The sequence below is a fragment of the Cariama cristata genome, unplaced genomic scaffold (genome assembly GCF_000690535.1).
Source record: "Cariama cristata isolate BGI_N322 unplaced genomic scaffold, ASM69053v1 scaffold11467, whole genome shotgun sequence".
Lineage (NCBI taxonomy): Eukaryota > Metazoa > Chordata > Aves > Cariamiformes > Cariamidae > Cariama > Cariama cristata.
In genome coordinates this window covers 19,028-31,855 of record NW_009624989.1, presented here as the reverse complement: position 1 = coordinate 31,855, position 12,828 = coordinate 19,028, and the positions used below count along the sequence as shown (strand labels likewise).

The following is a 12,828-nucleotide window of genomic DNA, read 5'->3' as shown; positions in this document are numbered from 1 at the left end:
GGATGGATGAGTGCATCCAGCCGGTGTTGGATCACACAAACGTGAGAAACCTTCCTAAAACCCTTCGCCTTCCAGCCCAGCGTGGCGTTTTGGCCCTCTCCAATGCTGCTTGTACATTACTGCACACTTGCTGGTGGGTTTGGCAGATGGCTACTGGGACCAAAACCACGTGCACTTCCATTCAAGTAGCCTAAGTGGCATTTTTTCCCCATGGTCGTGGATGTGGTCTGGGTCTCTGCGAGAGCTTCACAATGAACTTGCATTTCCCCTTCTTTTTCCTGCCAGGATGTCCGGAGGAGACATGGCCAAACCCCTCCTGGGCCATCGGAGCATAGAGGGTGACCCCAGCATCACACCTGCGGTTGGCCGCACCATTGGGGTGCTGGGGAGCGGGGACTTCGCGCGGTCGTTGGCCATCCGTCTGGTGTGCTCCGGGTTCAAGGTGGTGGTCGGCAGCCGCAATCCGAAGCGAAAAGCTGGCCTCTTCCCTTCGGCAGCAGAAGTCACCTTCCAGGCTGAGGCGGTGAAGAAGACAGATGTCATTTTTGTGGCGGTTTTCAGGGAACATTACTCCACCCTCTGTGACCTGGCTGATGTGCTGGTGGGCAAGATCCTGGTGGACGTTAGTAACAACACCGAGATCAACCACCACAAAGAATCCAATGCCGAGTACTTGGCTTCCCTGTTCCCAGCCTGCACCGTGGTCAAGGGGTTTAATGTGGTTTCTGCGTGGACGCTGCAGTCAGGTGCCAGGGATGGAAATAAGCAGGTATGGTTTTCTTCTGACAAGGGCCAAATCCCAACTGTTTCAGCAGCTGAGGTCTGGGAGCATCAGCAAATGGCCTTAGGCTCCAGGAGGAGGGGTCTGAGCGCTCGCCGTGGCATCCAGAGACCACCCCATAGCTTTTGCGTTTCTTCGCTCAGAAATGAAGTACCCTCACTTACTTCACCCTTTGTAGTCTTTGGAGCTTCTGCCTATGTGAAAAGTATTATTTAATTGTCTGTTTATCTAAACACAGCCAGTAAAACAAACTGGTGGTGCACACATTAAAGGAAACCTGCCCAGGGGAGAGGTCTTTGGCAGCCATGGTAAATTCCCGTCAGAAAGCCTGTCGGGAAGCATGATGCTCAGTGGAATAACGTAGGCTCCCTTTAGCACAGCATCCCTCCCGACGCATTCGTTCCCAGCAGCCTGAGCTCTCTTTGCCCTATGTGTATCTTTCTGCTCCTTGCAGGTTCTGATTTGCTCAAATAACCAAGAAGCCAAGCGCACCGTAGCAGAAATTGCTCAAGTCATGGGATTCACCCCTGTGGACATGGGCTGCATGTCATCAGCCCGTGAGATTGAGAACATTCCCCTGCGCCTCTTGCCAGCCTGGAAAATCCCCATCTTTTTGGCTCTGGGGCTCTTTCTTTGCTTCTTCACTTACAATCTGATCCGGCAAGTCATCCACCCTTACATCAGGGAGCAGAAGAACAAGTTGTACAAGATCCCCATCGAGGTGGTCAACACAACGCTGCCTTGCGTGGCCTACGTCATGCTGTCTCTCGTCTACCTGCCCGGGGTGCTGGCAGCCTGCTCGCAGCTCTACTATGGCACCAAATACAGGCGCTTCCCAGATTGGCTCGACCAGTGGCTCCAGCACCGAAAGCAGATTGGTCTCCTCAGCTTCTTCTGTGCAGCTTTGCATGCCGTCTACAGCCTCTGTCTGCCCATGCGTCGCTCCCACCGCTACCAGTTAATCGAGACGGCCGTCAAGCAGGTAATGTGGGTACTCTTCAGGTCAGCACCTGTAGTAATCTTCTACACACATCCAGATGTTGGGTAGTGGGCTTAATGTCTTGGCTTTTGCATTTGCTTTCCAAAGCACGTGTGGGACTGGGAAGAAGCTGTTAGCTCTACGAGCAGTTCCTCCACGGGGCAGCCGCACACCCACATACCGGGCATGCACCCATCCGCACCGAGGACCAACCATCTTAGCAGGGTGTTGCCCGGGCATTTACAGCCAGGGCTAGGATGAAACTCCCTGTGCCATTGCTCCCCGGAGGTACAGACAAGTCTTTGAAACCAGCCTTGCCCTGCACCTGGCAGAGGCAAGAAAAGTGCTAGGAGAGGAGAACTTCAGTGGTGAAGGGAGCAGAGTTCCCCTCAACTTTTCTCCCTAGATTTTGGGAGCTCCCTGTTTGCCCACACTGACATTCACAGTAGGTGCCTGCTGGAGTGACCAAGTCATAATCCGGGGGGGTTGTTTTGTAGAAGCTGTGTCCTCATCACGGTGTGCCTCCAGGAGTTTAACAAAATGATGGTGAAGAACTGGTCATAGTCTAAGAGAATGAGGAAATGGAAAAGGACTTTATTGCCTTATTGAGACTCCTGGCAGCGTTTAGCCAGGGTGAGATTGCTACCTTCAGGCAATTCTGCCAGCTCAGTACCTTGGCAGTGCCATGGGAATATGTGATTCTGCCTTTCTCCTGCCCCTGCCTTCTTGCTGCTCCACCCCGCTCCCTCCTGGGGTGGCATAAGCCTTGTGCAGCTGTGTGGGGAACCTGATCAAGGAATTACCCCGCAACCAGTCTGCTTTCAGCACTGGGATATTCGCCCGAGTGTTTCCAAGTGCTTGTCCCAACAGGGAGGAGTGAAGGGGCCGTGGGGGCAGAGGGGAGCAGGATGGCTGGTTTTGGCAGCAGTGCCTATTCAAAGCATCCATCAAAAAACATCCCCAGCCTTGCAGCGCCAGCCTTGAGCAGGTCCTTCTCGATTGCCACAGTCGCACATTAATCTGGAGCAAGCATCCTGTGTTCATTTCCCCTCTACCTCCTGTTTTCTAGCAACATCTTTGTTTAGTAAATTAAACCCATTTAATGGGCTAAAGAGGACAGTTCTAAATGTTCCTCTTTGCCGTGCAGCATAAAACCCATCTTCCCTTCCATTAGCATGAACAATTTCCCCCCTAAATGCACTTAAAACAAAGGTTATTAGGAGACTACTGCATATTCAAGCATCTGTATTTGTTTTCATGGCTTTAAACTGACTTCTCATCCTAATTATCTTTCCAAATGCAACTTTGGGGCTTGCTGCTGTGGTTATGGGCTGTGGGAGCTGAGAGCATTCAGGAGTTCTTCCCGGCAGGCTTCACATCAGGTCTAGCTTTGGACAAATGGCAGTGGGATAAAAGAGCATTTCCACACCTCCCAAATAGGCAAATAGTGCTGGAGGTGTGAATAGGACCCAGTGTTTATCCAGGTAACCTGCTTCCAAAAGCCAAACAAATACAGATTAATATTCAGTTCCTCTATTCCTAAGTGCTCCATTTTAACAAACCTTCGTTGTCATGCCAGGCCGTGGAGAAGAAGATGAATATCTGGGTAGAGGAGGAAGTCTGGAGGATGGAGATTTATATCTCTGTTGGAATAATTGCCCTGGGCTTGCTGTCGTTACTTGCCATCACTTCACTTCCATCCATCGCAAACTCTCTCAACTGGAGGGAATTCAGTTTCATTCAGGTAAAGTTAACATTTGCCGATGCCAGAGTGATTTTGTAGTCAGAGTCAGGCCCTCATGCAGACCATGGAGGGCAGAGGTTGACCTGCTGTCCCAGCACACCCTTGCTCCAGCATAGCAACTGCAAGCTGGGCACTGGTGTCAGGGGCAAACCCTGCCACTCCACGCCTCCCCGGGCACCCCAGAGCCAGGGACCCCCCACCCGGGAGGTGACGCCGAGGGGTGATGGCGGGGCAGCGGGATGTGGTGTGTCCCAGGGGGGCCGTGCTGCTCTTATGCAGGGCTCACCCGGTCTGCCGAGGGTGCTGCCGTCTCAGGGGGAAGGGGAAATGTAATGTGTCACAGGCATCCATGTGAGGATTAGTGGCAGGCTTTGGAGGAGGGAGTCTTTAATGTCTTGGCTGAAGTTCTTTCTCACCCTGCATTTAGCAGCATTAGTTAGACATCCTGGGAAAAAAAACAGCCTGGGCTTTGCCTGTGTGACACCCTCCTGCAGAGTCCTTTCCCTCCTTGCTTGGTTCCTGGGAGCAGCGCTGCTGTTCACAGCTAAAAACCTCCTGAAGTCACACAAGGTAGAAAGGTAGAAAGCCTTGGGGTCATTTTGAGAGGGCAGGGTTGTTCGCTTCCATGGGCAAGGTCCCTCTTGGAGCTGGTCGTGTGTGAGTCATGCACATGTCGGAGCTGCTGCGGGGAGTTTGCGCCGGGGGTGTGGGGGGCAGGCAGGTAACCTGCCATGGAGACAGCTGGCTATGGGGGACAGATCTGCCCTTGTATTTCAGGGAGAGTGAGCTTCTGAAAAGGAAAGCACCTGGGAGGACGGAGCAGGGGAAGGTCAGGTTTGGCACAGCTTGCATGCACCCAGATATTCAACAGATAGTTTCAAAAAGGTTTAGACTCGTCTATAAAAATGCCAGAGCCCAAGAAGCACAGAGACCTGGGTATGATTTCAATGAAAAGTCCATGTGTGATTCTAAAAAGTGAATTAGGAATGTAATTTTTCTTTCTCCGAAGTCATTCAGTGGTGTAGGAGCCTTCTTCCCACTTGCAGTGATGTCCAAGCTCCCAAGGGCCAAATTCCCTTAGTGACCTGAGTCCACCATGTGGGACGTTCCCAAACCCCAAACTCAGAGGCTGCAACGATCTCAGGGATGCGCTTGGAGCCAGGCTTAGGGCTAACTAACGGGGGTTGCAGGGAATGAACCTTCAAGTATTCCCGGCACATTAGAGCTCATTTTGAGGCCAAATTCCACTCACCATGTCACTGTCATATCCCATAGCCCTAAAACCCCTTGTTACTTGTGTCTCCTACATCATTGATGCTTAGTATGCACCAGGCTTCAAATCTTGCTGCAGTGACCCACGTGGCACCCCGACATGCGTGAGCCCCTGTGGGACCCCATCCCCCTGCATCTCCCCTGCGGAGCTTCCCTGTGCATCACGCCAGAGCACACCTAACCCTTCAAAAGGGGAGGGCAGGGTTCGGGGATGCGGAGGTGAATATCTATCATCCAGGCTCTCCTGTTGAAGCTCTTTAGCAGCATATAAATAATTCAATATTCATCAGAGCAGGAGTTTGAAGCCTGCTGCCCCGCTTTCCCCACAAGTGCCCAGATCACCAAACGAGCAAGTGAGTTTGTCTTTTTTCCTCTCTTGCTGTGGGCTAGTGAGTAATTATTTACACTGAGTAGAAGAGCCTCGCCAGGAGAGCTTGACCCCAAGAGATCATCCCTCAGGGAGAACGGAGACCTGGCTTCAAACCTCTCTTTCAGCTTGGACAACAGGAGCATATTAATTCTGGCTGCCGTGTCTCAGGGGAGGGCTGCAGCCGCTGAGACATTGGATAAATCGATCCTGGCTTAGGCATCTCACACCAGGAATCCCAAATGAAGGGAAGTATCTTCCTGCCGCCTGGAAGGAGGCTTTGAAACCCCTTGCATTTCCCTTTGGCTCCCCAGGCAGCCTGGCAGCTCTCTTGGAGGGTGCTGGCGTTGTGTCATGTAATATATACGTTGTCACGGCAGGTAGTGCTGCCGTCTCCTACCAGTGCATGTAACACGACTGTCGCGTCTGCCCTTTGGGACCCCTTCCCACATCTTTCTAAAGGTATGTCAGCACTGGGACTAGACAAATATGTGATGGTCAGCTCCAAAATAGCTCTTGGCTGCCCCACATGGGAACTGGCTGGCTTTAGTTCATGGAAAGATACTCACACCTATTTCTGTCCGCGTGGAATAAAGCGTGACAGCGTGACACCAGCTCCCAGCTGGTCACATGCAGGAGAGGAATGGCTGGTATTGTGCCCTACTGTGGAAAGATCCTGTAAAAAGAGCAGGTTACAGATCTCTTAGCATGTTAGCTTCCATTTATTTATTTTTTTTTAATGAGGACTCTTTTTAAATGATTTACTCTTCACTAAGTTGGTGATGCCTTTCTTGAGGAAATTAAGAGCAGATACAGCTACTGCTCCCAGGCTCCAGAGGTTAACATTCACGTAGCGCAGCGTGATCCTCCCTGAATTAATGCACAGCGGCACAATGTAAATACAAGGGGTGAAGCGTGAGGATGCTTTCTCAAATATTTGGGATGTCTAGCACTTGACCCATTCACAACGCATCAGAGGCATCGTGGCTTCCCATGCCTGGGAAAAGTGAAAAAAAGGGAAAATGCAGAGCACAGCCACCCCAGCCAGATGTCTCCCAGAAAATGCAGCAATTCATTGCTATCCCCCGAGTTGAACTGGCTGGTGTGTTTAAGAGGTGCTGTACCAAAAGCCACATTCGAGAGAGGGCTGGGGCTTGTTATAAATTGAGGAGCCACTTTAGTCCCCTCCTTACCCAGAGCTTCCCAAGTCTGACATTTTCCAGCAGCAGTGTGTGCACCTGTATCAGTGTCATGGGATACTGACACCCTCCCAAAATACAAATCTGCTGCCTGATGGGCTGAAAATCCTGTTTGGATTGTTGCTAAGGTTTTAGAAAAAAAAACAAAAACACAGTTAATTTTTTTAGTAGTTCCTGCACATACACAAATTTCAATTAAATATAGTCAAATTGGATACACAGTTCTGCTATATGTCCAGTTTTGATTGACGGAAAATGTACAAGATCCAGACACTGGATAACAGGAATGATTCATATGTAATTCAACTTATAGGAAACATTTTTAATGTTCCCCAGTGATTTACAAATCAACTGTAATTGGCTGAGAAGTAAAAATGTGTTATGATTGCCTTTACCTTCCCACCCTGAGAAGTCCTTCTGGAATTTGAAGGTTGAATTGGCCTGGTTTCTTTCTTAGCTCGTGTATCACAAGATATAAAGAATCTGTCATCAGACCTTTTGTGACCCTCCTGTCAACAAAGTGCGAGCCAGAGCCGCTTCCTTGGAGCTAATAACTTCATGGGACTGACGGCAGCAGAAGTCAGAAACATATCTGGGTCAGGAAGGGGCTGTTTGCTTTAGACACTGCCCAGGCACTTCTAAATGAACCACATGGAACAGAATCACCTTTGCTGATGCATTACAAGGAATCTCGCAGACACCAAGGAGATGGGGGAGATAAAGAGTTAATACAGAATAGAAAATATATGCAAAGCCTGCATTAGGAGGATACCATCTTCATACAGTCAGCTTTCAGAGGGTTTTAACACCTTACATGGGTGGTGGCCCCACATTCGCCATGCTGTGACAGTGCAAAAAAAAAAAAAAAATAAAAACCCCTGACGCTGTTTAAAACAAAAAAAAACCAAAAAAGTTTCATAGCCAGAAACTGCATTGAGAAGATAAACGAGAGCAGAGCTTCAAAACTCAGTGCAGTATCAGGGCTAAGCACATTGGCAAATCAGCCCCCGTGGGGTGCTCAGCAGGCTCTGCATCGTACTATACCGAGTATATATTGAGCTGTACATACTGAGCCAAGCTGCGATCCGCAAAACTTCTGGGTTTTGTGCAGTTACAGACCAACCCATACCCGGCTGACAGCTTGTCTGGCGGGGGCAGCCATGGGGCCCCGCTGACCACAGGTCCTTCAGCCAGCATCAGCACTGGGGCCCCCCCAGGCACCCCCTGTTCTCACCAGACAGCCCCTCCTTTGTGTTACGAGCAGATCAGCCCATTGCTGCTGTCTAAGGAGCTGCCAGGCTATTTCCAGCCCTCGGCGGCTTATCCACACAGGTTTTTTTGCCAGTTAACTTTTTAGTTTCACGTGCCCTGCCATCCGCACACAAAGGTGGGTCACTGAGCGCCTGTGATGGTTTGTCACCTTTTGTCCTGCTGATTTCCACTCCTCTTCCCCCCAAGTACCAGCACTGGTTGAAAGAGAAACTGTAGAGGAACAAACTGATTGTCTCCAGCTCTGACATCTCTGCCATGCGTACAGCCCTGCTTGGGCTGACTCCGAAGGAACCCTCCGCCCAGGGCAGAAAGCGTCTGCTGCCCTTGGACTTCTCCCTGTCCCCTTTCCCCCGCCCTGCTTTACATCTCTGCTCTGCCAGATGAGTCTCAGGCTGGTACTTCCAACCTTTTGCCACCCAGGGATTTTTTTTTTGCCAGTTGAAGACAAGCTGAGAGTTGATGGATAAGCTATGGGTTGGGTCCTGCTGTTAGGTTCAACTGCAATCATGGGATATTGCAGCAAACTCCTCCTTAATTTTCCAAGTGAAACCAATCTTGACCCTGTTCAGGTTTGCTGCTTGTTACCACTTTGGTTTAGGAATCGGACATGGCTTCTGGTAAGAAGGACTGCTGTCCCTGGAAGAAAGGATGGGTGTGGGGATGCATGCAGGACCGAGGTTCAGTTCGCAGGTCTGCTCCCGACTCCTGGCACGACCTTGAGTAACGCTCAGCTGTAACACAGAGAAGCGTCCCCTACCTCGGCAGGGAGATATACGGGTGAAATCTTGGCAGGACTCGGTGACACCCACATGACTGCCTGACGTGCTGTAAAAGTGAAGTACCTACATCTGGTAGCACATTTTAGAGCTCTCCTTCCCTCCCCTGCCCAGTCCTCTCAGCTGCCTAAATGATTAGCTCCGAAGGTTAGAGGAGTCTTGGTCCAGTTTGTTGGTACATTTTAAAAAGTTGTTTGGGTTTTTAAATAGTTTCCCAGCAAGCAAAAATAGGAAGGGATGCTTTGAATTGAGTAGTTTTCTGGTTGAGATTATTTTTTTGAGAGAAAATGATGAGTCCTTCCTCCTGTCTTGCCCTGGTCCCTTATTTCCCTGCTGTGTCCTCTTTCCTGGACATACCTTCAAGACGACCGCGTTTCTTGCTGATCTCTGACTAGCTGCACCAAGCCAGATATTTTGACTTGTAAAGGCTTCCTTCCCTAAGTTAGGAACATCAGCAGCAAAATTTTCCCTGTCTAGGCATCTTGAAATTTGGTGGTTATTGCAGGCTTAGATCAAGCATTCAAAGTAGGGCAGCAGAGCAGTGTGTTACACCCGTGCTTTGCTTTGAAAATACAGCAGCAAAGGCTTGTACTCGAGATGCCTGAGGGGGTGAGCACCCAGCTCCTGCTGAGTGCCCGGCGGCAGCCGGAGCTGGCAAGCTTGGGAGCCACCACCTCTGATGCTGGCAGGAAACCACCAGTGAGGAGACGAGAGTTTAAAACCCCTCTTGAGAGCAACCCTCAGAGGGAGCTGGAAATATTCAGGCAAAATGTTGTCTCTGTGGGTGCTTGGGAGCCATGATCTCAGCCGAAAATGGGGGAAGTTCTTGTCTGCAGAACAGGGGCTGGGTTCTTGTTGTCTCCCTGAGTGGATAAAGGGCTCTTGACTCCCCATTTCAAGGATTTAGTCCATCACACAGCCTTACAGTCTGGCTGATGAACCAACACAGATCTCTAGGAGAGGGAAGGAAACTCTTCAGGGCTCTCACTCACCTTAGAACAGAGCACGTCCACCTCCACAATCTCGTTTTCCTGTAGATGACGGCAATTACTTGAAGGTATCTTTGCTCTGAGCGAAGCTACAGTTTCACCGACTCCTGACGGTGCCAACTGCTGGTCCAGAGCCACGATGCTGATGCTTCACCCCGCCGGTCAGCAGCCTCTCACCTGCCATGGACCAGCAGGCAGCGGAGCTGGCAGCTGCGGCTCGGGAGGAGCATTTGTGAGCTGCCTGCAGTTACGTGCTCGGCAGGGGCAGGGGGCTGCTGCTTTGCATGGAGGCATGAGCCCACCTCTCAGCCGACTTGGCAGCATCTTCTGGGAAACTCCTGCTGAGTTTCTAATATCACACTTAACCTCTGATTAGAAAATGAAAAATGCAGTCTGGCACGCTACCCAGGAAAGGTTTCCAGTCGTGTTTTATTCTGTCCAGGGAACGCAGGAATACTCATTGCTTGCTTTGTGCTATGTACACTTCCAAAATAGTCTAAAAAAATATAGGAAAATAGCCAGGCACAAGGTCCTCTGTTAACTGGCATGTGTTTCTCTTCCTTTTAGTCCACCCTTGGATTTATTGCCTTGGTAATCAGCACTCTGCACACACTCACATACGGATGGTCGAGGGCCTTCGATGAGAACCAGTACAAATTCTACCTGCCTCCGACCTACACCCTCACACTGCTCGTCCCATGTACTGTGATCCTAGCAAAAGTCATCTTCAGTTTGCCCTGCATCCAGCAAAGACTTTTGCGAATCAGGAGGGGCTGGGAGAAGGGGAGATACGTGAAGTTTGTTCTGCCCAGCACAACGGGAGAATATTCAAGCGGGGAGACCTCTAGCAATGTCTAACAGAGCGCCGGCTGTGACAGAGAATTTCAAAGCACTATCAACATTTCTACAAAGGTGTTTCTTTTTCTTAAATATACATATGTTTTGGCATAATTGTATTGTGGGTAAATAATAAAATTTGGTGACTTTAGAAAATGGATGACCATGAAACTAGTTTAGACAGTAGTAGTTAAATTATATTGCTGATTTGCTAGGACAATTATTGCCTTAAAAATGACTGTGAAAGCTGAGCTAGCAGCCTTAATATACATGGGAAACTGATGGTCTCTGTTAGTCAGATCAGTCACTTGAGGTGCTGGCTGGCAGCTCCCCAGACCAGTACTTCTCGGTTGCCTCGCTAGCTGCTCTCATAAATTCCAATGCTGCTTTATTTTTTTAATATGAAGTAGTACAGATTTTCTGGGGTTTATGACAGCAAAGATATCCTGCCTCTTGAGTGTCTGGATCAATCAAGGCAGTGAGGTTTAGAAAGATGAATTGTCTCTGGTTTTGGTCTCCTCAATGAATTCTATGGACAAGAACAGCAACATGCATGTTACATAGCATCTGCAGATTTTACTAAAAGCATCCAAACCTGACAGCAAGTCCAAGTATCCCTGTTCTCTCAAATACAGACAGCAGTTCTGGTCCTGCAAGCTGCGCCTGGTGCACATTTATAAGCTACTGAAATAAAGCACCTTTTCCAGCAGTATAAAAGCATTTGAAAAGACAGATGTCCCTAACATCACACGTCTGGTCTGCACTGCTGGCTCTGAGATGACAGCTGCTGCTGCTGCTGCATGTTCTCTGTTTTACTAAGCCAAAGTTTCAAGCAGTATTTGATGGAAATAGACCAAAGGTAATTATCGGAAAGACCTGCTGCTTCACAAAATTAAATGGAGAAAACCAAGGCCTTGAGCTGGCCTTACATCAAATAATAGGGTGAAGTTTTAGAAATCATTGTCACCTGAACATGCCCATTTATGCAGACAAAACAGCAGCTCTAAACCCACTGGTTTCACTAGCAGGAAGATCTTCAAATGGTCTTGCAAAGGGATCAGCAAGTCTTGACCACAACATGAAAATACAGCAGCTGTGCATTTTGGGCACAGTCCTTCATTGCCTGGCACCTTAAAGTCCCTTGCTAGATCACAAAGCGGGTATCAAATGCTCTTCTGACTTCACACCCACTTTGGACAGGGCAATGAAGATTTCTGTCCTAATTTCATTTTCCACCTGTCACTTTCTATTCCTTCAAGCTCTTGCTCTTTATGAAAATAATTCTTTTGGGTTTGGACATCCAAATCACCAAACAGAAAATGGACAGCCCTTCACAAAAGCTCATTTAAAAGCAGGCAATTGGGATGACACAAGATGACTACCTCAGTAAGGTCAGATACAAGGACATGGCTAGAATAGCTTCATTTTCCTACAGTTAAGTAAAAGACACCACTCAGCATTCAGTATTGCTTTGAAAAACAGCTGTCAGCATCAAACGAGGTATGGTTTGTGGAATAAGAACAGACTTGTTACTAGACCAGTTAATATAAATGGCAGGGAAACAATCAACTTTGGGGCGCGTAAGCCCTTCTACAAGCCAACACTGCTTCTGTAACCTGGATGATTTCTACACAGACACAGAATCTTAAGAATTCCCTGTTTAGCCTCAAATAACTACAGTGAGTAACATTCTCCAAATATTGCTCACAGTGCCGGTGATGATACTGAAGGATTTCAGTTCTTGCCTAAGGCTTACAGTGAAATCTCCAAATGCCACACCTTGTCTCTGAACAGAAAGAAATCAGCATGAGAGAAATGCCTAGATTTCAAAATCAGCTGATTTTTTGGTTTAGTGGGGTTTTTTTGGCAACACGGGGAAGGTACCATTCTTTCCCACTGTCCCCTTCAGAAAGTCACAGGTATTCAAGTTTCCCCATCCACCGCCACAACCTAGCACAGGTTGGCACCTGATCAAATCACTCACCAAGCAGATTGATTACCCAGCACTATTTATTTGTGGTTGAATGGTAGGTTAAGTTTCTGGATGGATTTGAGACAGTTCCACCTGAGTATAATTCCACCTACTCCGGTTTAACTCATCCTTGGATTCAGCAAGCTTGTTCTTTTAGTCTTCTCTTCCATTTCATCATCAAGCAAAGTCAATGTAAAAGCACCAGTTAACACATTTTCTGGCTACAATAGTGTATTCCAAGGTCTCTTTTTTCCCACCTAAGCTTCTTTTCACATTTAGGTCAGGCAAGACTACTGCCTGGTGGCAAAAAAAGGATTAGGAGGCAGGGAAAGAACATTACACAGGTTTGCAGGCTTTGTCTTCAAGGGGAAAGGCGTGGGTTTATTGGAGTCGCTGCAAGGTTAAAGACTCACCTTTCTGCCCAGCAGAAGTAAGGTTTGCACCTTTGTTTACATGACTTTCAAGCCCACATACCCTTTCCCATCGATGGCAAAGGGACAGTTTTCATAAGCAGAAGCAGAGTCAAGCACCCGGACCTACCTGAGGAGCTGGCTCCGTTACTGAGTCAGCATGGTGCTTTTCAGGTGGACACAAGCCCAGCTGGACAGACGAGCCAGCTCAAAAGCCCCACAGCTACTGC

General features: G+C 48.7%; 1 protein-coding gene across 1 annotated transcript; it reads left to right on the top strand.

The window, feature by feature from the left end:
• Positions 1–292: 292 nt before the first annotated feature.
• On the top strand, positions 293–10,237 carry STEAP3 (STEAP family member 3, metalloreductase). The gene is made up of 4 exons (XM_009703430.1): positions 293–769; positions 1,236–1,772; positions 3,349–3,504; positions 9,947–10,237. The coding sequence occupies exons 1-4, from the start codon at positions 302–304 to the stop codon at positions 10,235–10,237; spliced, it is 1,452 nt and encodes a 483-aa protein (XP_009701732.1). The 5' UTR covers positions 293–301.
• The last annotated feature ends 2,591 nt before the right edge of the window (positions 10,238–12,828 follow it).

Excerpts from the sequence above, each read along its gene's own strand:
- STEAP3 (XM_009703430.1), top strand. The coding sequence starts at position 302 with ATGGCCAAACCCCTCCTGGGCCATCGGAGCATAGAGGGTGACCCCAGC. Across the intron at positions 770-1,235 it reads CCAGGGATGGAAATAAGCAG|GTTCTGATTTGCTCAAATAA; the intron begins GTATGGTTTTCT and ends TGCTCCTTGCAG. Across the intron at positions 1,773-3,348 it reads CCGTCAAGCAGGTAATGTGG|AAGAAGATGAATATCTGGGT; the intron begins GTACTCTTCAGG and ends CAGGCCGTGGAG.